The sequence below is a fragment of the Pinus tabuliformis genome, chromosome X (assembly GCF_031772625.1).
Source record: "Pinus tabuliformis cultivar Carrire ecotype Pingquan chromosome X, CPIR1, whole genome shotgun sequence".
Classification (NCBI taxonomy): Eukaryota; Viridiplantae; Streptophyta; class Pinopsida; order Pinales; family Pinaceae; genus Pinus; species Pinus tabuliformis.
The window spans coordinates 987,846,386-987,870,863 of record NC_142308.1 but is presented as its reverse complement, the minus strand read 5'-3'; the positions used below and the strand labels follow the sequence as shown (position 1 = coordinate 987,870,863).

The 24,478-nt window shown below is 40.7% G+C and overlaps 1 protein-coding gene across 2 annotated transcripts in view; it reads right to left on the bottom strand.

The window, feature by feature from the left end:
- LOC149143032 (uncharacterized) overlaps positions 1-24,478 on the bottom strand; it is a 307,558-nt gene that overhangs the window by 28,881 nt on the left and 254,199 nt on the right. For both annotated transcript variants that reach the window (XM_089450073.1, XM_089450074.1), the window contains exon 11: positions 12,644-12,725. In XM_089450073.1, the coding sequence (XP_089306199.1) occupies positions 12,644-12,725 (82 nt within the window). The remainder of the gene's footprint in view (positions 1-12,643; positions 12,726-24,478) is intronic.

Genomic DNA, 24,478 nt, shown 5'->3' with positions numbered 1-24,478 from the left:
CTCGACTCAAACTTGATGACATAGGCACTGCATCACCCCTTCCTTGTTGCTTCTCTGCTAGGAACAGCTTCTGTCACTCGGGACAGTTGTTTCTGCTGTTGCTGCTCTGCTCGGCTGATGCCCTCAGTTCTCTTGTGATCTGCAACCACTCTCTGATACCATGTTGGAATTTTTAAGTATAACTGTTCTGAATCCTTCATGTACTTTTCTGATTTATTTTAGCCTACTTGTTCTGATTAATTAACAAGTTATTTACCATGTAAATACTGAAAATAAATACAAGTACATGCTCAACACATTACAGATCATCAACTTAAGGAAACAAAACAAGCACACAAGTGACACCGTTGTTTTTGGACCAATGTCCCTGGAAAAACCCAATGCGGGAAAATCGATGCAACTATCTGAGGGTTTTATTATTATGCAGTTTTTGAATACAATCTGGGTGCCAAAACCGGCTCACCCAATAGAGAATAATCTCAGCAATAGTACCTCCCAGTCGGAGACAGATGTTCCAGCTGAAACCACGAATAAACACTCTGACAGCTCCCAGCACCAATCTACCCCATGAAAACTCCAGCGTCAACCTCTAGAGACTACGTCAGCCCTTTCTGGCCCAACATCACCCTAGCTCGCCCTGCGTCAGCCCTTAGAGCCTCTGCGTCACCCATGCTGGCTCTCTGAGGCACTGCGCAGCTCCTACCTGCCTCTGCATGAGCCCTAGCTGGCTCTGCGTGAACCTCTAGCTGGCTCTGCGTCCCTCTCTGCCAGCTTCTACACTTATCCTCCTAGTACTATCTCTGCCTCTCTGCTTCTGTATTCACTGCCCCTCAGTTGCAACTCTGATCACTCTTTCGACTTCCTCGGTGAACTCTGCCTTGGAAAATCGAAATCTTGATCAACTCGGTGTATTCTCCAAGTGACCCTCAAGCCTCCTCTTATACTTTTCTCGTTGACAATTCAACGACCGAGATTAAATCCCTAATCAATGGCTAAGATTAACTATGGTTTGATCCATGACTTTTGGACCCTTCTAACACAATTTTATATTAATTCACATTAATATTTTATTTTCCCTAAGTTTATAATTAGGGACTCCATTAAAAATATTAATTATTTTAATATCTTCCAAATGTTTAAAATCTTCTCAAACCATTTCTGGGTATTGGAGATCTCATGGACTTTAGCCTCTCCACCAATTTTTGTGGTTAGAGCACATCCGATGCTACCCCAAATCAACATTTTTCTCCGAAATTCCAACCCTTCTTTTGAGTTTCTTTCCTTTATTTATACAAATATTACAACCAAAGTTTGGTGAAAATGCAACTTTTTAGGATATGTTATACAAAATAGGAAGGTGATTTAACAACTTGCACTAAGAATCTGGAAAATATCTCAATCTGAATGCATTTGTTGAGGAGATCTTAGAACCTTTACAAAGCAAATTTTTCCATCTTGTCCCAATCTTCTCCAACTAGATGATGAAATGTCAATAACTTTCAGTAGGCAACATCCCGCCCAGTGTACATCCGATAATTAGGAGTAGTTGGAAAAAGATTTCTTAGTTAATATAGAAGATAGTAATCATTAATCACTATCAGTTTATCTACGACAATTTACCCTTTCAAAGTTCCTGACATGTCCATAAACTTATCCACCTTGTTACTTTCCCTTGGTAATAGCTCTCTATAAACATCCAAAAATATCAAAACCTGATCTACATCCCAACAATATGAGAGACCCAATTTTAATAAAGCATTAAACCTATTATTAAATGCATCTACATTTTCTTTACTATCCTGCAATTATCCTGAGCTTGTTGAAGTAAATTTCATTAAATTCAAAAACTTCACAATTTTATTAAGATAGCACTGCCAATGCTAACTGTTGCACCGCAACCGAGTTACTGAGAAGTAAGTAACTGATCTCCCAACTCTGACATCTTTGTCAGGCTAGAGACACCCTCGATGCTGAAACTCCCTCTATTGCTGACAAGTGTCCCTTCTCTGAACTCTGCGCTGCTGCAACAACTCCATGCATCTCGCACTTCTACCTCACACTGTCCTGGGAATCTTGCACTGTAGCTCCCTCTATTGCTCCATCCGCATTCGTCTCTACTGACATCCGCCAGTACTACTACTGCTCTTCGAGGCTCCCGTAGTCAGGTATAATCCGAGAGGTTGAGTACCTCAAGGATCCTGCCCCTCGTCGCCTGTAGTGCGTCTAACTACAGCTTGATGTCTCCCCACTTCTGCTCGAGTGGTGTGTGAGCACTCATGGCACAGTCATCATCTTTCTCCACTTCCCTCTCTGCCCTTGCTTGCACAGCCTTGGTCTCGGAAGCCTCTCCCTCGCTCTTCTTCCTCGGACATTGGCTCGCAGTGACCCAGTTCCCCACAGTTGAAGCATTTGATCTTGGAGAGGTCCTTCTTCCGTTTCTCCTGCTTTCCCTCAGATGCTAGGGCAGCGTCCTCCTTTTCCTCCTTGATTCTGATCCCTTTGTTGTTGCTTCCCGCCTTGCTTAGCCTTCTAATCTCTTCTTGGCGATGAGCCACCCACGTTTCCTCCCAATCTGAAAGGGTCGCCATGCCCTGTATGCTCTGGACAAACACCTCCCAGTCTTCTGAGATTCCGTTCAGGGTTGTTCTCACCATCAATTCTTGATCCGGCATGGCTCCTTTGGAAGTCAGCTGATCCTGGATCTCCTTCAATCGACCGAGGAAGGGGTCAATCTGTTCTCCCTTCTGCATCTGGTATGACCGCAACTGATTTTCTAGTAGCAACTTCCTCTGCACGAAAATATGTTGATACAACTTCTTTAGGGCCTCCCACATCTCATTTGTCGTATTCTTCTCGGCAATGTGTGGTACTACATGGTCCTTGACCCTGTCAAGGATGATGCTCTTGGCCCTCGCCACTGCATCCTCGTACTTATCGTTATCAGTCGGGTCAACTAGGACCACTATTGTCCTCAAGGTGAATTGCTTGAGACAGTTCCTATCTAGAACTGATAAGATTCTGGCCTTCCAGACTACGAAGTTTGAGGCTCTGTCCAGTCTGTCTTGGTATCCTACCTCGTTCACTGCCATCTCGTTGCTCCTCTACTTCCCTTCTGGAAGTTCTCAATGTGACCCCCTCTAAGCCTCAATTTCCCTCCTGGAAACCCTTCTACCAATTGTCGAAACACTCCTCTCCAATCCCCCTTTGCCGCTGCAACTCAAATCTGAATTTCTTGGCTAGAAATCCGTCAAGGTAGTGCTTCCCTCTACCTTGGTCTTGCCCTATTAGGTATTGTTCTGACTACAGTACCCAACCAGCTTCACTCTACAGCTTACCCACAGCCTCCTAAGCCCCAACAAACTTAAGCTTAGAGCTTCTAGGCTCTACGCAATCTCGGCACCAACAAAATTCGCACCTCCTAGCCACGGGCATCAATCCCTCCTGACTGAGAAAGATGACCGGGCACTGCGTAGGTTGAGTCTGCTCCCCTTTGCCATTGCGCTGATCCTCTTCCCGGCTCAAACTTAATGATGTAGGCACTGCATCACCCCTTCCTTGTTGCTTGTCTGCTAGGAACAGCTTTTGTCACTTGGGATAGTTGTTTCTGCTGTTGCTACTCTGCTTGGTTGATGCCCTCAGTTCTCTTGTGATCTGCAACTACCATCTGATACCATGTTGGAATTTCTATGTCTAACTATTAGAAACCCTTCATGTACTTTTCTGATTTATTTCGGCCTACTTGTTATGATTAATTAACAAGTCATTTATCATGTAAATATTGAAAATAAATACAAGTACATGCTCAACACATTACAGATCATCAACTTAAGGAAACAAAACAAGCACACAAGTGACACTGTTGTTTTTGGACAAATGTTTCCGGAAAAACCCAAAGCAGGAAAATCGGTGCAGCTATCTAAGGGTTTTATTATTATGCATTTTCTAAATACAATTTGGGTGCCAAAACCGGCTCATCCAACAAAGAATAATCTCACCAGTAGTACCTCCCAGTCGAAGACAAATGTTCCAACTGAAACCCCGGATAAACACTCCGATAGCTCCCAGCGCCAATCTACCCCATGAAAACTCCAGTGTCAGCCTCTAGGGACTGCGTCAGCCCTTTCTGGCCCAGCGTCACCCTAGCTCGCCCTGCGTCAGCCTCTGGAGGCACTGCGTCAGCCCTTAGAACCTCTGTGTCACCCACGCTGGCTCTCTGAGGCACTGCGCAGCTCCTGCTTGCCTCTACGTGAACCTCTTGCTGGCTCTACGTCTCTCTCTCCCGGCTTCTGCGCTTATCCTTCTAGTACTATCTTTGTCTCTCTACTTCTGTATTCACTACCCCTCAGTTGCAACTCTGATCACTCTTTCGACTTCCTCCGAGAACCCTACCCCAGAAAATCGAAATCTTAATCAACTCAGTGTATTTTCCAAGTGACCCTCAAGCCTCCTCTTATATTTTTCTCGTTGACAATTCAAAGACCGAGATTAAGTCCCTAATCAATGGCTAGTATTAACTCTGGCTTGATCCATGACTTTTGGACCCCTCTAACACAGTTTTATATTAATTCACATTAATATTTTATTTTCCCTAAGTTTATAATTAGGGACTCCATTAAAAATATTAATCATTTTAATATCTTCCAAACTGTTTAGAATCTGCCCAAGCCATTCTGGGTATTGGAGATGTCATGTACTTTAGCCTCTCCACCAATTTTCGTGGTTAGAGCACATCCGATGCTCCCCCAAATCAACACTCCCTCTTAGCGAGGATTGTGCCTTAGTAATACTCCTCACTGACTATCACCCTAATCATCCGACATCGGTCCCTGTGCTGATGCTAAGCCTCCCTGCCCAACATCCTCTGCACTGTTGCATCATGTATTGCTACCCATGGCCCTGCCACTACCACTGCTGCATCCGTACGATAGCCCCTCTCATCATGCTGCATCGTGCTACCCGTAGCACTGCCACTGCTAACTGCTACACTGCAACACAGTTACTAAGAAGTAAGTAACTGATCTCCCAACTCTGACATCTCTGTCAGGCTAGAGACACCCTCGATGCTGAAACTCCCTCTATCGCTGACAAGTGCCCATTCTCTGAACTCTGCCCTGCTGCAACAACTCCATGCATCTCGCACTGCTGCCTCACGTTGTCCTAGGAATCCTACACTGTAGCTCCCTGTCGCTCCATCCGCATTCGTCTATAGTGACATCCACCAGTAGTACTACTCTTCAGGGCTCCTGTAGCCAGGTATAATCCGAGAGGTTGAGTACCTCAAGGATCTTGCCCCTCATCGCCTGTAGCCCGTCTGACTACAGCTCGATGTCTCCCCACTTTCGCTCAAGTGGCGTGTGAGCACTCATGGCACAGTCATCATCTATCTCCACTTCCCTCTCTGCCCTTGCTGGCACAGCCTTGGTGTCGGAAGCCTCTCCCTTGATCTTCTTCCTCGAACATTGGCTTGCATAGTGACCTAGTTCCCCACAATTGAAGCATTTGACCTTGGAGAGGTCCTTCTTCTTCCATTTCTCCTGCTTTCCCTTAGATGCTAGGGCAGCGTCCTCCTTTTCCTCCTTCTTGATTCTAATCCCCTTGTTGTTGCTTACCGCCTTGCTTAGCCTTTTGATCTCTTCTTGGCGAAGAGCTGCCCACGTTTCCTCCCAATCTAGAAGGGTCGCCCTACCCAGTATGCTCTGGACAAACACCTCTCAGTCTTCTAACACTGCATTTAGCATTGTTCTCACCATCAATTCTTGATTCGGCGTGGCTCCTATGGATGTCAACTGATCTTGGATATCCTTCAATTGACCAAGGAAGGGGTCGATCTGTTCTCCCTTCTGCATCTGGTATGACCGCAACTGATTTTCTAGTAGCAACTTCCTTTGCACGGAAGTATGCTAATACAACTTCTTTAGGGCCTCCCACATCTCATTTGTCGTATTCTTCTCGGCAATGTGTGTTACTACATGGTCCTTGACCCCGTCAAGGATGATGTTCTTGGCCCTCGCCATTGCATCCTCGTACTTATCATAATCAGTCGGGTTAACTGGGACCACTATTGTCCTCAAGGCTAACTACTTTAGACGGTTCTTGTCTAGAATGGATAAGATTTTGGCCTTCCAGACTACGAAGTTTGAGGCTCCGTGCAGTCTGTCCTGGTCTCTTACCTCGTTCACTACCATCTCGCTGCTCCTCTACTTCCCTTCTCGAAGTTGTCGAAACACCCCTCTCCAATCCCCCTTTGCCGCTGTAACTCAGATCTGGATTTCTTGGATAGAATCCGTTAAGGTAGTGCTTCCCTCTACCATGGTCTTGCCCTGTTAGGTACTGTTCTGACTATAGTACCCCACCAGCTTCACTCTGCAGCTTACCCACAGCCTCCTAAGCCCCAACAAACTTAATGTTAGAGCTTCTAGGCTCTGCGCAATCCCGGCCTCAGTAAAATTCGCACCTCCTGGCCACGGGCGTCAATCCTTCCTGACTAACAAAGATGACCGAGCACTGCGTAGGTCGAGTCTACTCCCCTTTGCCATTATGTTGATCCTCTTCCCAGCTCAAACTTGATGACATAGGCACTGCATCACCCCTTCCTTGTTGCTTCTCTGCTAGGAATAGCTTCTGTCACTCGGGACAGTTGTTTTTGCTGCTACTTCTCTGCTCGGCTAATGCCCTCAGTTCTCTTGTGATCTGCAACCACCCTCTGATACCATGTTGGAATTTTTAAGCCTAACTGTTATAAACCCTTCACGTACTTTTCTGATTTATTTCAGCCTACTTGTTCTGATTAATTAACAAGTTATTTACCATGTAAACACTGAAAATAAATACAAGTACATGCTCAACACATTACAGATCATCAACTTAAGGAAACAAAACAAGCACACAAGTGACACCGTTGTTTTTGGACCAATGTCCCTGGAAAAACCCAATGCGGGAAAATCGGTGCAACTATCTGAGGGTTTTATTATTATGCAGTTTCTGAATACAATCTGGGTGCCAAAACCGGCTCACCCAACAGAGAACAATCTCAGCAATATTACCTCTCGGTCGGACACAGATGTTCCGGCTGAAACCCCGGATAAACACTCTGACAGCTCCCAGCTCCAATCTGCCCCATGAAAACTCCAGTGTCAACCTCTAGGGACTATGTCAGCCCTTTCTGGCCCAGCGTCACCCTAGCTAACCCTGAGTCAGCCTCCGGAGTCACTACGTCAGCCCTTAGAGCCTCTACGTCACCCACGCTGGCTCTCTGAGGCACTGTGTCAGCCCTTAGAGCCTCTACGTCACCCACGCCGGCTCTCTGAGGCACTGCGCAGCACCTACCTGCCTCTGCGTGAGCCCTGGTTGGCTCTGCGTGAACCTCTAGCTGGCTCTGCGTCCCTCTCTGCCAGCTTCTGTGCTTATCCTCCTAGTACTATCTCTGCCTCTCTGCTTCTGTATTCACTGCCCCTCAGCTGCAACTCTGATCACTCTTTCGACTTCGTCAGTGAACTCTGCCCTAGAAAATCAAAATCTTGATCAACTCGGTGTATTCTCCAAGTGACCCTCAAGCCTCCTCTTATACTTTTCTCGTTGAGAATTCAACGACTGAGATTAAATCCCTAATCAATGGCTAAGATTAACTATGGTTTGATCCATGACTTTTGGACCCTTCTAACACAATTTTATATTAATTCACATTAATATTTTATTTTCCCTAAGTTTATAATTAGCGACTCCATTAAAAATATTAATTATTTTAATATCTTCCAAATGTTTAAAATCTTCTCAAACCATTTCTGGGTATTGGAAATCTCATGGACTTTAGCCTCTCCACCAATTTTTGTGGCTAGAGCACATCCGATGCTACCCCAAATCAACATTTTTCTCCAAAATTCCAACCCTTCTTTTGAGTTTCTTTCCTTTATTTATACAAATATTATAACCAAATTTTGGTGCAAATGCTACTTTTTAGGATACGTTATACAAAATAGGAAGGTGATTTAACAACTTGCACTAAGAATCTGGAAAATATCTCAATCTGAATGCATTTGTTGAGGAGATCTCAGAAATTTTACAAAGCAAATTTTTCCATCCTGTCCCAATCTTCTCCAACTAGATGATGAAATGTCAATAACTTTTAGTAGGCAGCATCCCGCCCAGTGTACTTCCGATAACTAGGAGTAGTTGGAAAAAGATTTCTTAGTTAATATAGAAGATAGTAATCATTAATCACTATCAGTTTATCTACGACAATTTACCCTTTCAATGTTCCTGACATGTCCATAAACTTATCCACCTTGTTACTTTCCCTTGGTAATAGCTCTCTTAAACATCCAAAAATATCAAAACCTGATCTACATCCCAACAATATGGGAGACCCAATTTTAATAAAGCATTAAACCTATTATTAAATGCATCTACATTTTCTTTACTATCCTCCAATTAACCTGAGCTTGTTGAAGTAAATTTCATCAAATTCAAAAACTTCACAGCTTTATTAAGCCTTCTAAGGTTTATTTCCAATACTTCTTTGGACTGCTGAGTGGATTTTTCTGTATTGTAAACCAAATCCGACTCATCTCCCATAACTCCGAAATAATTCCACATTTTTGAAATTTCAGTGACAACTTCTACCGATATAATTCACCTTGCTTCAGTCAAGGCTGTTGTGCCCACCAATTGTTTTGCTATTGTTGTTTTTCTTGTTGAAGTCTGGCTTTAAGATCTTGATCTATGTTTGTAGTAGCATTTCTATCAGCTACCTACTCCTTGAGATTATCGATTTCTTCTTTTTAGACTCAGATTATTTTCCTAAGATTTTCAATTTCAAAATCCTTTAGACTGAAAACTGACATCATTTCAGCAAATTTCTCATATGGATCAACTGGTGTTGATGGTGCTGAAGAAGATGACAGACAAACATGTTCAATTCTTTCTTTTGATAGGATTTCAAAGTGTTTCTCATAATTTTCCACCTTTTTACTCAACTCAGTAATTATAGTCAATAATTGTTCCTTCTCTTTCTGCACTCTCTCCAATTCAGGTGTTCAGACATGTTCTATACTTGGCATTTTCGACTTCCTTCGTAATACTTGACTGTTTGCATCTCAAGATTTAATTAGGGCTTGTATTGAAGATGAGTCCTTTGGGGTTTCCCCCAATTTAATAATCCATTGCTCCAAGTCATCAGGCTTCATTTGCTTTGTCTTGGTAGTTATTTTCTCCTATTTTAACTGATTTGTGACCTGTCACCATATTCTCTAATTTTGATGCATTCAAGACAGTATTTCCAGTGAAACATGAATCTCCGGTCACTCGCGATTAATCACGAGTCAAACTCTGCTCTTCGCTCAAACGATCCGATTCAACTATGGGCGAGTCAAACTCGCGTTGACCGTGTTTGACTTGTGGTCAACGCAGGTTTCACTTGCGACTCACCAATTAATTGCGATTTAGGCGACCGAGGTGATTTTCAATCCTCAACTTGAGGGGCATGGTTTTTACTTTTAGGGTTCCCACATTTTTCGTTGCATAGTTTAGTTACATTAAAAATTAAAAGTTGGTCTGTAATTGACTTTTCTCACTTGCTCAGGCCTACAACTCATACATCAAGAAGGTAATAGAGGCATGGTTTCAGTTTCAATTTACTCCACGTAATAGAGTCGTAGTGTAACAGAGGCGTAGTGTGCAGTGTGCTCCATTGTAGCTTCAACATGTGCTTGGTCAGATATTTCAGTAGCAAACCATTATCGTATCACTTTAGCAGCAATCAAGAGATTTCAATTACTGCTTTTTTACTGATTAGTATGCAGTATTTTATAAACTTTTATAAGCAGATGCTTCTGGTTCAATGTAGTCGCAGGTTAAGAGTCAAGACCCAATACTTTGGATCATGTTTGGACTCATAAAATATATGAGATAGTTATTCATTCATGATATTTTGGACATCTATTGATATTATGCATTGTTTGGACATGGCTTTACTGAATATCAATGAAATTCAATATATGTGTATATCTTAAATTATTGAATTCACCGATTTTTCTCTGATCCGATTAAAACTCTTCGCTCTTTTGGCTGGCCGATTTATTGCCGATTCCGAGTCTGGTAACATTGAGTATTTCTTAAGCTTCTAAAAATCATGTATCCATTTGTCCTATGCAAGTCCATCTGATCTACGAAATGTATTTCCTTCAGGTCTATAGTAAACTTTGTTGCCCTCTAATCTTTTGTAGTTTTGATTATTTGAGCTTTGGGTTCTAAGGCAGCCATATTCAATTGTCCCTTTTCATAGTCTAGGGCTGACAATACCTTGAGATCATCCTAAGCCTTGTTTCTGTACCTCTGAGTATGAATCCTGCTTCATTTTAATATTCTTATTTTTGATATCCATAGACTGTGAGTATATGTTATCGTGCTTCCCAATAGTTGAAGGTGACATTCCTGAAGATGAATTTTCTTGGACCACAAAAGAAGTTCGAAGAAATTCCAAATTAAAGGCAAGCTCACTAGATGTAGATTCCTCTATGCTCTGTGTTGACAATTCCTTTTCTCCCAATTCTGCTCTTGGTCTTTTCCCAGATTGTTGGTCTTCCTCCTCTGTTTTAAAACTTGTTTGGAGACTTGGAGTAAAAATTTTCTTTAAACTTTTCTCCTTTGTTTGAGGTGTTTCCAGAACAAGTAGTTGGGATGAATGTTCAACTTCTAAACTCTGTTCCATACTCTAGCAATGTTCTCTTTCCCAAGTGTCCCTATTTGTTAGCTTTTCAATTTTTGGTTTAGTCATATGAACACAAGGCGTGGATCCCTGTTTAGTTATTGTCTAATATAATCCTAAATGGATCATAGGGTTGTTGATTTTATTGTAAATTTGGTCGATATTCAAGTCAGCCCAAAAGAAAGAAATTAAAATTTGAATTTTCACCTCCAAAAGTAGAAGTAATCTCCATATTGTTCAAGTCGTCCATCCCCAAAGGAAACACCTATTCGGGCTTATTAATTCACTATATAAAAGCACTAAAATTCCTCCTCAAAGAACACAATTCAGATCACACACACATAACATCTTATATTCATCTATGTAAAGGCGACACAAGAAGAGAAGGTCGAAGTTGACCATGATGGTCTAGCATTTGAACAAGCTCTTATTCTCTCTTTGTTTGACCTCGCATATGTGGAAGAGGCCAAACTTTTATGTGAATACTTTTGTGGAAGGAAAATGAATTTCTATGGAGGAATAGGAGGCTGAAATTCGGCCTCGTCAACTAGAGTTGATCAAAATCTTCTACGAAGCAATCTGGCTATTTTGAGGGAAGTTTGACACATCTCCTTGTTGCAACTGTGCTGGACCCTGCCCATCTGCCCAACTGTGCTAAGCCAAACGGTGGATGTCCTACACTAAAAGGTGTTTGCCAACCAATATAGGTCCCCACACAGGTTCAAAACTCGGTTTACCCGTCTAGCATGGCTTGTGGGAAGTTGCATTAGGCTCAGGAGTATAGTGTAAGTCCCACTGACTCTATCCCAGGTCTCCCCAGTGACAAGCAGCAGGTGTACCAATTCTCCTGATTGAAATAAGAAATTAAAAAAAATTAAAATATATATATATATATATATATATATATATATATATATATATATATTTTACAAGTGCAGGTTTGAAAGGTAACACTTTCTAACACATTCATTACAGCTCAGGGAGTTTCCACAGTAATTTTCAATAGATACTGATTAAAAAATGTTTATGTCGTTTGGACATAATCTTGTAAGAAAATTTCATTTTACAAAACAGTATCAACAGTTTTATTAACTTTGGAATCCTTCTGTAACATTCTTTATTTTCACAACATTTTGAGCTAATTAGCACAACACATCTACGGGAGGAGATACATATCAGTTTTGACATGTTAAGGACCCAGTACATTAATTAATAATGATAATCTCCGTGAATTAAAACAATAATTGCTATGTTAGCTCTTCCAATGGTGAGAATTATAAATTACCGGTGTTTTTAATCTGGTTAATAACAGGAGCTCAGGATTTGTTTAATTTCCAGCCATCATCCTAATTGATGTTGTCCAGGTGTTTTCTTATCTCCATTGACTCTCTCATCCATCTTTTTGTGTAATGATTTACGTAATGATAGCTTCCACAGTATTTACCTTGCCTCTGGAGCTTGAAACACAAATTTTAAACAATTTCGATGGTATTCCACCTCATTCATGCATCTACCAAAATAAAATATTTAAAGCCCATGGTCTTACAGCAATGACGTTCCAAAATTCACACATGTAAAACTTAAGCAAGCAAAGGAATTATGCAAAAGAATAGGAAAACATTGGGTGAATAAGTTTGATGTCCAAAACATATTTAGTAAAATCATTGATGCCCAAAAACTTTATTATTGTAACAAAAAGAATTTGAACTTGAGTGCTAAGGCTATAACATACAAACCATTAATAAAACACAACAACAATGTTCATGCTCTTACCCCAGAAACCCTGAATTAAAACTAAAATCACCAACCAGAAATCTGAGTAACAGTCCAATTGTTTATTCAAATAAAGATGAGCCTTCCTAATAGGTAACGTTTTCCCTTTGAAGAATCAAAGTTCTGTAACAATCCAGAAAATTATTGAAACAAAGATGAGAATCTTACCAACAGATGAATGCAACCCCTTCACGGCATCAAAGTTCTTGTATGTATAGCCAACAAAATTCAAGTCCTTTGCTGTCAACATCTAGTCAAAAGATGTTAAATAATCAGCTGATTATATCACAGATTACTGACAATAATGCTAGATGTGCATTACCAAAAAAGCTTTCTCATCGAGTATACATAAAGAAATGCCATCAACATTTCACATTACTTGACAATTTAAAAGTTGCACTGCTTGAAAGAAAGTGCATTAGCAAACTTTTCAAGCAGTTTACAGTTTACACAAATGATGCCTTTGAAATGTAGGAAAAAATTTGCCTGTGAAATAATTTTCTGAGCATGCAAGTTTTTCTACATTTCCAATGTATCATTAAAAGAAACTACCTAGCACTTTGTGAATGCAATTTTCCAAAATGCATTTTCCAAAAAAAAGTGTCTAAAAAAATTATACTGCCAGATTATTCGGTAAATTTGACTATATATTTTTAGAAAATATTACAGCTAAGTTGCACGAAACGGGGAAACGGGTACGAGTTTCCGAAACGGGAAGCGATACAAAACGCGACCTCTCCAAATTTTGGAAACGGGGAAACGCGAATATATATATATATATCTGTGTGTGTGTGTGTGTGTGTGTGTGCAATCATAAAGCATAAATGATACATTATAATTTATTACACTTAAACATTAAGATTTAATTTACATCACATTTACTCATGAATGATCACATAATGAAAATAAAAATATCGGAATATCCAAAAGCAACCTTTATTAGATATCCAAATCTCAAAATCAGCGTTTATTTATATTAATATATGAGGCTGTAAGTACAATAAAGACTATAAGGCTACATGAGAGAGATCCAAATCAGGATTTTCTGCATCCACATCCCATTCTTTAGAAGGACCACTGTTGTATTGGGAGTCTCCTCCTACATAGTCAAACGACCTTAGTGCTCTTGATTAAATACACGTTTCATACCCTAGTACCCTACATGATCTTGATTATTGGGAGTTTCCCCTGCATAGAGGGCTTGGTTCTCTTGATTAAATACAAGTTCCATACCCTAGTACATGATAAAATCCAATGGAAACATTGCAATCCCCCTAATCCTGAAATCCTGAAAAACAAATAAGTCTGCTGGATTTTGAGTGAGATCTAAAGTTCTACTTTCTCCATATGAAATCCAATGAGGGCGAAACCACTATCAAACATCCTGAGTCATTTCATGGTAATGTTAAAAATTTAAGTAAAAGGATGAAAATGAAAATGAAAAATAAAGGAGAATATCACTTTTACTTTAAGAATTTAACATTACCATAAACTGCATATCAACACTAGGACAAAAATTCACTTTTATAACTTTAGACACACATCTAGAAAATTAAAAAACAAATTTAAAAAAAAAAAATTAAAAAAAACACAATTCAATTGGGAAACGCGGGCTGTACGGCCGGGAAACGCGTTTCCGACCGTACTGCCACGTTTCCGTTTCGGGAAACGTGGCAGTACAGCCGGAAACGCGTTTCCTGGCCGTACCAAACGCGTTTCCGCGTTTCGTCCCAGTTTCCAGCCGGAAACGGGCCCCCCCCCACGTTTCCTGCAACATAGTATTACAGTTTCGTTCTCAATGTTGTGGACTATGCCAATAGCTTTAAGACAAGGTAAGTGTGATATTCCCACTTAGCAAGGTTACTAAGTGAAATATCAATTTTGACGAATTTTGTCAATTTTGGGTTGCAACTTGGGAAAAAGTGGGTTGTGGGGTCCCACTTGCAATTTTGAGATGAAAGAAAGCTCCCACATAGGGGAAAGAGGAAAATGAAATTGCTAGTGGATGGTGGGGGGCACCCCAAAGGGAAACACGCTCCCCTTGGCTAATACGCACTCATGGAGGGAAGGGAGATAAGGAATCATTGGATGGGACCCACATCGAGAATTGGAGATTCAAGGCTAAATAGGAGGTGCATTCAACACTTTGGCATTTCTTGATCATTTGACATTCACTCTTAGCTATCACACTTGAGCTGAGAGCCAAATCTGCAAGTGTTGTGGAGCACGCGAGATTTTCATGAGAGAATCTCACCCTACCTTTGGTGGACTTCAAGTGTCAGCCCAAGGAGGTGATCTACACTTTGTTGGGAGCTGCAGGTTGAGCGAGAGGGAAGTACGCATCCCTTGGAAGAGTTCGATGTAGAGCAAAGAATTCATGGAGCTTTCCAGGAGTGATTTGGGCCATTATTTGCTGGAGTTTTGGAGTGCTAGTTGGGCTCAAATTTGAGGGAATTTGTTGTGCACATCAAGCCAACACCAGAGACTGTGTGGGCCTGCGCAAAGGGGATTTTGTACCACACATGGAAGCTTGGTGGAGGCCAATTCGAGTAATGGGACAAGTTGAATCTTGTGGGGAATTCCGAGAAGGAAATTTGTTGGGCTTTGCAGCCATTTTGGGGGGCCTCAAACAGTGTTATTTAATAGAGGGACGATTTGCCCAGTAGTTAATGGAGAGCGTGGAAATTGGGCCGAATTTCAAATGTCAGCATTTGGCAAAACCCTTTTTGAGTTCTGGTGGGTTATTTGTCGAGAGACCAGACTTAATTTCTCGGAATTTTCTGACCACCGGAGGTGGACCTAGTAGCAGTTTGTTGCAGCCAGCATTGCAGTTTCTAGGGCCAGCGCATAGCATTTGATGTTAATTTCTATAGCATCGGATGTCTTTTGGCCATGAAATTTGGTGGAGAGGCTAGAATACATGAGGTCTCCAAAACCCAAAAATCGTATTTGGAAATTCCACCTAGACATGGCTTAATTAAGATTATTAATCAGTTTTTAAATATTTCCTAAGTCTAAATTTAGGGAATATGGTTAATTAATCAAAATTAATTAAGTCAAGGTGCGAGTCATCTAGAAACTCACATGGATCGACTCCAACATAATACTAGCCATTGATTAAGATTTAATCTTGGTCGTTGGTGCTCCAACAGTGGATTATAAGAGAAGGTTGATGGGCACCTGGAGAAGACATGACAAAACCCTAGAAGTTTGATTTTCTTGGCAAATCAATTTTCAGAGTAGCAACAATCAGTTGCCAAAGAGCCAAATATCAAAGCAGTGAGTGAGGGTAAGGGGAGTGAGTCTGAAGGATGTTGGAAAAAGTAACTATGTTCAGTCTTCAATAATGTACTTGAGTCATTATGTAATGTACTTGTCAAAAGAATAAAGAAAAGAATTTGTATTATTATTCTTGTGACTTACTAAAGCATGAGCTTCATGCTTGGGTCACCATGTTTTAGGCTAGAGTCCCCATTGAGGACTTCTAGGATTTATTCTTAGTCTACAAAATTATTGTACATTTAAAGAGACCCTTCTTGGGCTTTTGAATCATGTAAAAAGGTTTAGTATTGAGTAACATATGAATTATGGAACCTCCACACCATGTCGGCCTAAGAGAAGATCAAGTCAGCCTAAGGACCCATTCCACCCCACAAAAAAGCCTATAAAAGGAAGGACTACAAATTCATTTGGAGTATCACTTCTCATCTTCTCATCTACTGGGCAAAAGTGCGAAAATACTGTTGCTAGGCAGAAGTGCGAAGTGGACAGGGGGAAAGTTTGTTGTCAGGAAGTCGAAGTGAATGCGAGTTTGGGGGAGTCTAAGGAGAAGAGAAAATTTGAAATTTTGGTGGTGACCTCACTCTATTTCATGCTCTGGATTGAAAGAACGAAGTCTTCCAAGTTGGACTGCTGCCGAAAGTTGCTAGCTGCTGCAAGTTGTTGCATAGTCGAAGTTCTTGGGAAGAGGACAATCTTCTGGAGGCTAACTTGGTGTGGAGGGAAGGTCTGGTCAAGGTCTAAGGTGAAGAGTCTCAAAGAATACTATTGAAAGGAAGATTTACTTTGACTTGGTTTTCCCCTCAAGGGGGGTTTTGCCCTGGCATGTGCCTACATCTTGTGTCTATTGTTTTATGTGTTGTTGATTTGGGTAATTGCTTGATGAACTAAAGAAATAAGATATAAAGAATCTTAATAATAAGAAACATCACAAGTAATTATCAAGATCGAGAAAATCTTTACTGCCTTTCTGATTTTGCAACATGGTATCAGAGCTTTGGTGAAGAAAGAAGAAAAAGGAAGATCCATTCAGAGGCACTATCTCAGGAAAGGAATCTATCATATTTAAGGAAGATGCCTAACTCTATCAAGGGTGAGAACAAGGTTGAAGGAGCATCTAACTTCAGATCCTGGAAGAAGAGGATTGACCTAATCCTTTATCAGAACAAGGCACTAGATTTGGTAAAAGGAAATGTAAAGAAGCCTATAGAAGAAGACAGTGACACCGACAAAGCGAAATTCGGGGATCTAGAAATGGTGGCTATGACTCTAATAGTTGAAGGGATAAAAGACCACCTTGACCCATTCATAGCTAATATCAATAATGCTCAGGAGATGTAGAAGCCTTGTCGAATCTATTCACTATTAAGAACATCGGTCAAGTAGCAAGTTTGAAGAATGAGTTGAGGACTACGAAGATGACTAAAGAAGATATCGTGGAAACCCTCTTTGTAAAGATAGCTAGACTCAGGGATGATCTCTTGGCCATTAATGAGATCGTTCTAGAAAAAAATAAGTATCTCATGTCTTTTCAGTTTTGGGTTCATGTACTCATTTAGTTTTGATTGTATTAAAATACTAATCACCATTCTCCCTCTGTTGTCTTGATTAGGGAAAACATCCACAAGGAGGAGGATCTCTCAAGACAAGGTTAGTCAAGAAACAAAGGTATGCTTTCAATTCATTTGGTGATCTATTACTAACCTTGTTATGACTAGCAGTATTGAATCCTAGTGATTCTTGTTTGGGTGATTCATCTCTTGATAAATCTACCCACCCCACACTTATTTGATTTGATAGAACCCTAGACAGGTTCTGGAAAACCCTAACCAAAGTGTATGATGTTGTGAATGTCTGAAACCCTAAACTAATTAGGGATATTGTGAAATGCTAGTTGAAGTCTTTATTGATGATTTCATGTTTGGGATTTTGGTACAATCGGGAAATCCTAACTTGTTAGGATGAAATGATAAGATCTAAAATCCTGGAACCTTTGAAGTTTTGGCAATATAAGGTTTGCTATGTTTCCACATTGGAACCCTAGCTCATTGGGGTTTGGTGGAATGTGCTTTCTACATTGGAACCCTGGCTCATTAGGGTTTGGTGGAATGCATGTTCTACATTGGAACCCTAGCTCATTGGGGTTTGGTGGAATGTGTGTTTTACATTGGAACCCTAGCTCATTAGGGTTTGGTGGAATGTGTGAGCATGGCCCTTATATTGTCTTAGAATTGATTTACTTGGTATGTGTGTGTTGTCTGATCAAACCCTTGGATAATCAATATGTTTGTGTCTAACTCTTATTGGTTTTTGTGAAGTTGGGTTTGACTATCTGATGATATGAAATGTATGTTTCATGATGATGAAATCTAGGCACATAGAGATATGTCTTGTTGGTTGAATCCCTACCTTGGTCTAGGTCAAATGTATTTATGTCATTGGGCATATGATATGCTTATGTATGGTTATGAATTCCCAGATATGTGTTGACCTACTCATTGATGGTCATGAGTCTTAGGATTTAATGGAAGTCATTGTCTAATATTCTAGGATGATGATATCTGGAAATCTAGGATAACTAACCCTAGTGTAGTAACATTGTCTAATGTGAAATGTAACAATCTAAGATCTATGCAGGTAGTGATTGTTGAGATTGTGGAAATAAAATTCTAAGGTTCTAGAATTGAACCTTAGTCGAATTAGAAATCTCTGATGAAGATTTGAGATTTGTGAAAGAATTTGTTGAAATCTGAATTTTTGGATGTGATTGACGATTGATTAGAAATCTAGGGTTTGTAACTAACCCTAGTGGTAGTTGGTCATGATAATGACTGATTGATGGTTGATTGAAAAATCTAGGGGTTTGGAACTAACCCTAGTGAAAGTTGGTCAAGTTAATGACTAAGTTGTGATTGACTTTGATGGATTTGATTGTGTATGAAATCTCGGATTTGTATGAATCCCTAATGAGAAGTCTAATATATATGTTTTGAAAGGTTGTTAGATACTTTGAAGATCTATATTTGTGTGAATGGTTTCTAGGGTTTTCTATATGTTGTAGTAAGTCATGTCATACCTTTGGAAGACATATTGAAACCCTAGATGGAATTAATTTTGTTAATAGTCTAGGGTGCATAACAAAGTCCCTAGCAAGATGTTGAAGAGTATATGTTTCTTGTTTGTAATTGAGTTTGGGTATCTGTTGTGAATAAATTTGAAATGCTTCTGTGATTCTGATATGGCTAACATCATGCTTCTATAGATTTGGTTGTACTTGCTATTTAAGTTGTGTAGGTACACAATTTTCAACTTGGTGAAGATGCTCAATGTGACAAGCAAGTTGTGCAGGTACACAATCTTCAACTTGGTGAAGATGTGATGAGCATGATGGGGATGATGATAACTCTGATGAAATGGTTGGAAGCCATGAAAGATTCTTTGATGTCGAAAAGAAGAAGTTGATCTCCTGGAGGAAGCATGAATAGAAGAGATCTCCCTAAGATTAAGAGGGAGTCTGGATAAAGAGGTGCTTCTTGGTTGAGAGGGATTCTCAGATATGGTTCTCTGATTCATGTGCCATGCACTAGACCAGGACTAACAGCTGTAAGTCTGAGTGAAGACCATGAAAAGGAAATTGGAGAATACATTTTGAAGTGCTGCTGAAAGAAGGAAAGTAGGAACTGACTGAAGAATATGTTGTTGCATATGAAGTAGGAAGAAAAATGTATGATTGAAGAATCTTTTGTTAAATTCAGTTGATAGTCCTAATATGGAAAGTTGAGAAGCAACATTTGTTTCCTAGTGGACCTCGGAGGTTTGTATTTGATTATGTACATGTGAAAGTATGTTATTGATTGGGGTTGTGTTTGTACAGGTGAATCTGTCGAAGGATTTGATAGCACGTTGGCTACCAACCAATTTGATTGGGAGAGATTCTTTATTCTTGATCTGCTGGATCAAGGGGTGTTGAGGCTTTGTGAGTGAAGCATTGCCTCGGAGGACATCTGGCCGGCACATTGTGTTGATGTCTGGAAGTTGGAAAGGTGGTGTTGATCAAAGAGCTCTGTTTTGGATACACGCCTAGATTTTTGGGTTGATGGTTAGCAAGTAAGCTTTTGATGGTAACTAGAAGGGCTGAAAGCTCGAGTCCATCTTAGTCCCACCAGGATGAATTGCCCTGGTCAAGAATCTAGTCCATGACATTGCAGTGCCTAAACTATTGACTGGTTGGATACATTGCCCTGGTCAGGAATCTACTCCATGGCATTACGGTGCCAAAATTAATTGATTGGTTGGATAGATTGCCCTGGTCAGGAATCTAGTCCATGGCATTGCAATGCCTAAAGTTCTTCATGGTTCATAAAGTTTGAGATCTTCCATTATATATGCACATTATGAATACCTCCTGAGTTAAGAGGGAACGTTGTAAAAAGTAACTAAGTTCGGTCTTCAATAATGTACTTGAGTCATTATGTAATGTACTTGTCAAAAGAATAAAGAAAGAATTTTTATTATAATTGTTGTGACTTATTAAAGCATGGGTTTCATGCTTGGGTCACCATGTTGTAGGCCAAAGTCCCCATTGAGGACTTCTAGGATTTATTCCGAGTCTATATAATTATTGTACATTTAAAGAGACCCTTCTTGGGCTTTTGAATCATGTAAAAAGGTTTAGTATTGAGTAAAATATGAATTATGGAACCTACACACCATGTCAGCCTAAGAGAAGATCACGTCAGCCTAAGGACCCATTCAACCCCACAAGAAGCCTATAAAAGGAAGGACTACGAATTCACTTGGAGTATCACTTCTCATCTTCTCATCTACCGGAAAACAGTGCGAAAATCCTATCGATGGGCAAAAGTGCCAATTGGATAGTTGGGAAAGTCTATTGTAGGGAAGCTGAAGTGAATGCAAGTTTGGGGGAATCTAAGGAGAAGAGAAAAATCAAAATTTTGGTGGTGATCTCACTCTGTTTCATGCTTTGGATTGGGAGAACGAAGTCTTCCAAGTTGGACTGCTGCTAGCTGCTGCAAGTCACTGCATAGTCAAAGTTGTTGGGAAGAGGACAATCTTCTGGAGTGACTTGGTGTGGAGAGAAGGTTTGGTCAAGGTCTAGGGTGAAGAGTCTTAAAGAATACTATTGAAAGGAAGAATTACTTTGACTGGGTGTTCCCCTCGAAGGGGGTCTTTCCCTGCCATGTGCTGACATCTTGTGTCTATTGTTTTATGTGCTACTACTTTTGGTAATTGCTTGATGAACTAAAGAAAGAAGATATAAAAAATCGTAATAATAAGAAACATCACAAGTAATTACCAATATCGAAAAAAAAATTACTGCCTTTCTGATTTTCCAACAGAGGAGATTTTCTAGATCCAACGAGTCAGCGACAGGAGGGTCGAGTTTCCTCAGTGAGGTTTCGCAGACGCAGCGTAAAAGCTTCAGAGGCAGCAGTTCGATTTGGCCAGACAAAGGATCGATTCAGTTGCTGAAGGTCGAGAAGATTTCTGAAAGGGATCAGTGAGTCATTCTCAAAGGATGGATTGGGCAGAAGGCTTGATTAGTTGCAGTTTTAGGCAGAGCGTATTAGTGACAGCACAGGCTTGACGTAGAGGTTGACGCAGGGGTTTCATGGAGCCCATTCAGATCCAGTTTTGAAGTTGCATCAGTGTCGAGTGAGACAATTTGCCTCAACAATTTTGTTGCCAATTTCTCCCATAGCGGATTGCCAGTTTGTGCATCCAAATTGTACTCATATTTTCACTGTTGCATAATGGTAAAAACCCTCACTGTTGCACTGGTTTTCCCACATTGGTTTTTTCCTGGGACATTTGTCCAAAAATAACAATGTCAATTATATTGTGCGTGTGCTAGAATTTTATCAGTTTCCAACGCTATTATTTCCGCTGTATTTTATTTGTGAAGGTTGTAGTGTGATTTATTTGATATTTGTCGTCGCAGATAAATTGTTAAAATAATTTACAATTAAAAAAATAAATTCCAAATGTTGCAATAGGATTCCAGATTAGGAATTTTCACATGGTATCAGAGCATGAGTGATCAGTTGGGAAGCTCACAAGCGGAAGAAAGAATTTTCGTGCACAGAAGGGGTAGCAGGCAGGCAGGCCGAGTTGCTAGGGCAAGGGTTCGATTTTCAGTTGCAGGTTGGTAGAAAAGTCGAATTTCCCTAGAGAGTGATTACAACGGTCATATGGAGCAGCAGCAACACAAATTTTCGCTTAGCAGATTTCTAGTTGGACATAGAGGGTTTTGCAGCAGTTTGCAGTTGCAGAATTAGCATCGGGTGGAAGAGAAAAGCACTCACAACAAAGGGAAAATTTCTCTCAGGGAATTTTGAGTTTCAGAAGATTGATTTTCCATTGCAGATTGGCAATAGCAGCTAGCAGATCTGTGTATTCTAGAAGGGAGTGGAAGAAGCAAAGTATCAGCCACGCAGAGGGAAAGAGGGAGATTTTCGAGGTTCATTTTCTCTAGTTTTGAGTTTCCATATTTTTGCAACTTCGGAGGGATGATCGTAGGAGATTGCCAGAAGAGGTCGTGCAAATCAGCTAGAATGCAGATTCGGGCAGCAAATCGACTTCCAGTTACCAGAGACAGAGGTCAAAGGAAGCGTGAGTTGTCTAGTGCGAGTTGCAAAGAAAGGAAGGGTCCCAGCGAGGGACTAGACTCAATAGGAGATAGTGGGGCACCAGATATAGGAGGAGAAGTATGAGACTCCAGTGTGTTAGATGGGCAGGGTCCAAATCAGTCAGATCAGTTCCAGAATGTTGTAGTAGGACCATCACCTTTGCTACAGGAGCCCACAATATCATAGTAGTAGGTTCAGTGTCAGTAGACGCAATCTGTCATTAAACAGTTGTGAATCTAGTTGCAATCGGTACCTGGGAGACAGTTACAGAGCTAGATGAAGTGACACAGGTAGTGTCAATTTCCCATTGCAATATGCAGGTGCAGTTCCAGCTAGGAGATTCCCAGCGCAGAACTACGCAGTCCAGTTTCCAATGTACGAGGACAATGTGAGTTCCTAGGAGGGAGCAGAGAGATTTCCCATTGGGAGATCAATACTTAGAGGGAGTCTAGTTTCAAAAGCAGCATCCCTATGGAAGTTAGTACTTTAGGATATGGGTAGATCAAACTCATTATTGCAGTATTTGCAATAGCAATGCGGAAACATCAACAAAGCAATAACAACAGAAGTATGAGTAGATAATATTTTGCTATGTTTGCAGCCATACCTCTAGGAGAGAGGTGGGGTGATTTGGTGTTGTATACCCAGAGAGCTACAAAGATTGGGCAAGGTCCTTGAGAAGTGCAACTCATGGATCATTACCTTGCTACAAGGGCCCATAGTATTTAGTAGTAGAATGGATCAATGGCAGTTGGTGCACTCAATACCAGAATTACAGTTGCAAACTAGTAGCAGTTAGATGTTGAGGAACGTAGTGTAGTGCTAACAGCGAAGCAGGTGGCTCAGTAGCAGAGTCAGCAACAGCGGAGATTCTTTTGTGATAGTGCAGATACTAGTAGCAGTCAAAGACTTGGGACACAAATGCATCATACTGAACATACTTGATTCAGTATTTTGGATGTTTTTCAATTGTGGTAGTTGCAGTTGCAGTAGCAACAAATGAGAGGGAGTTGCAACGTTGGCAGTAGTTTAGCAGTGTCAACAGTAGCACAGATGAAGCATCATAGTTGCGCAGTGGTTGGTGGGTAGCAGCAGCGAAATATCAGCAGCGTGACAGAGGTGATACAAAGACAGGGTGTTGTGGCAGGACGTGTATCACTAGAGAGAGAACACAGTGCTCGCTAAGAGGGAGTGTCAGTTTTTGTAGCATTGCATATGTTCTAGCCATGAAATTTGGTAGAGGGGCTAGAATACATGAGGTCTCCAAAACCCAGAAGTCATTTATGAAAATTCCACCTAGAAATGGCTTAATTAGATTAACCAGTTTTTAAGTATTTCCTAAGTCAAAACTTAGGGAATATAGTTAATTAATCAAAATTAATTAAATCAAGGTGTGAATCATCTAGAAACTCACACGGATCGACTCCAATATGATCATAGCCATTGATTAAGATTTAATCTTGGTCGTTGGTGCTATAACAGTGGATTATAAGATGAGGTCAATGGGCACTTGGAGAAGACACACCAGAACCCCAGAAGTTCCATTTTCTTGGCAGATCGATTTCCAAAGTAGCAACAGTCAGTTGTCAGAGGGCCAGAGATCAAAGCAGTGAGTGAGGGGCAAGGGCAGTGAGTCCAGAGGAGACTTTCCAGATTCGAAGAGTCAGCTACAAGAAGGTCGAGTTTCCTTAGTGAGGCTACGCAGAGGCAGCACAGAAGCTTCAGAGGCAGTGGTTCGATTAGCTAGACAAAGGATCGATTCAGTCGTAGAAGGTCGAGAGGATTTCCAAAAGGGATTAGCGGTCATTCTTAAAGGCTGGATTGGGCAGACGACTTGTCAGTTGTAGTTCCAAGTAGAGTGTATCAGTGACAATGCAAGCTTGACACAGAGGCTGACGCAGGGGTTTCATGGAGCCCATTCAGAGCCAGTTTTGGAGTTGAATTAGTGCCAGGTGAGATAAAATGTGTCTCGCTATTTTTTGTGGCCAGTTTCTCTTGTAGTGGATTGCGAGTTTGTGCATCCAGATTGTACTCAGATTTTCACTATTGCATAATAATAAAAACCCTCACTGTT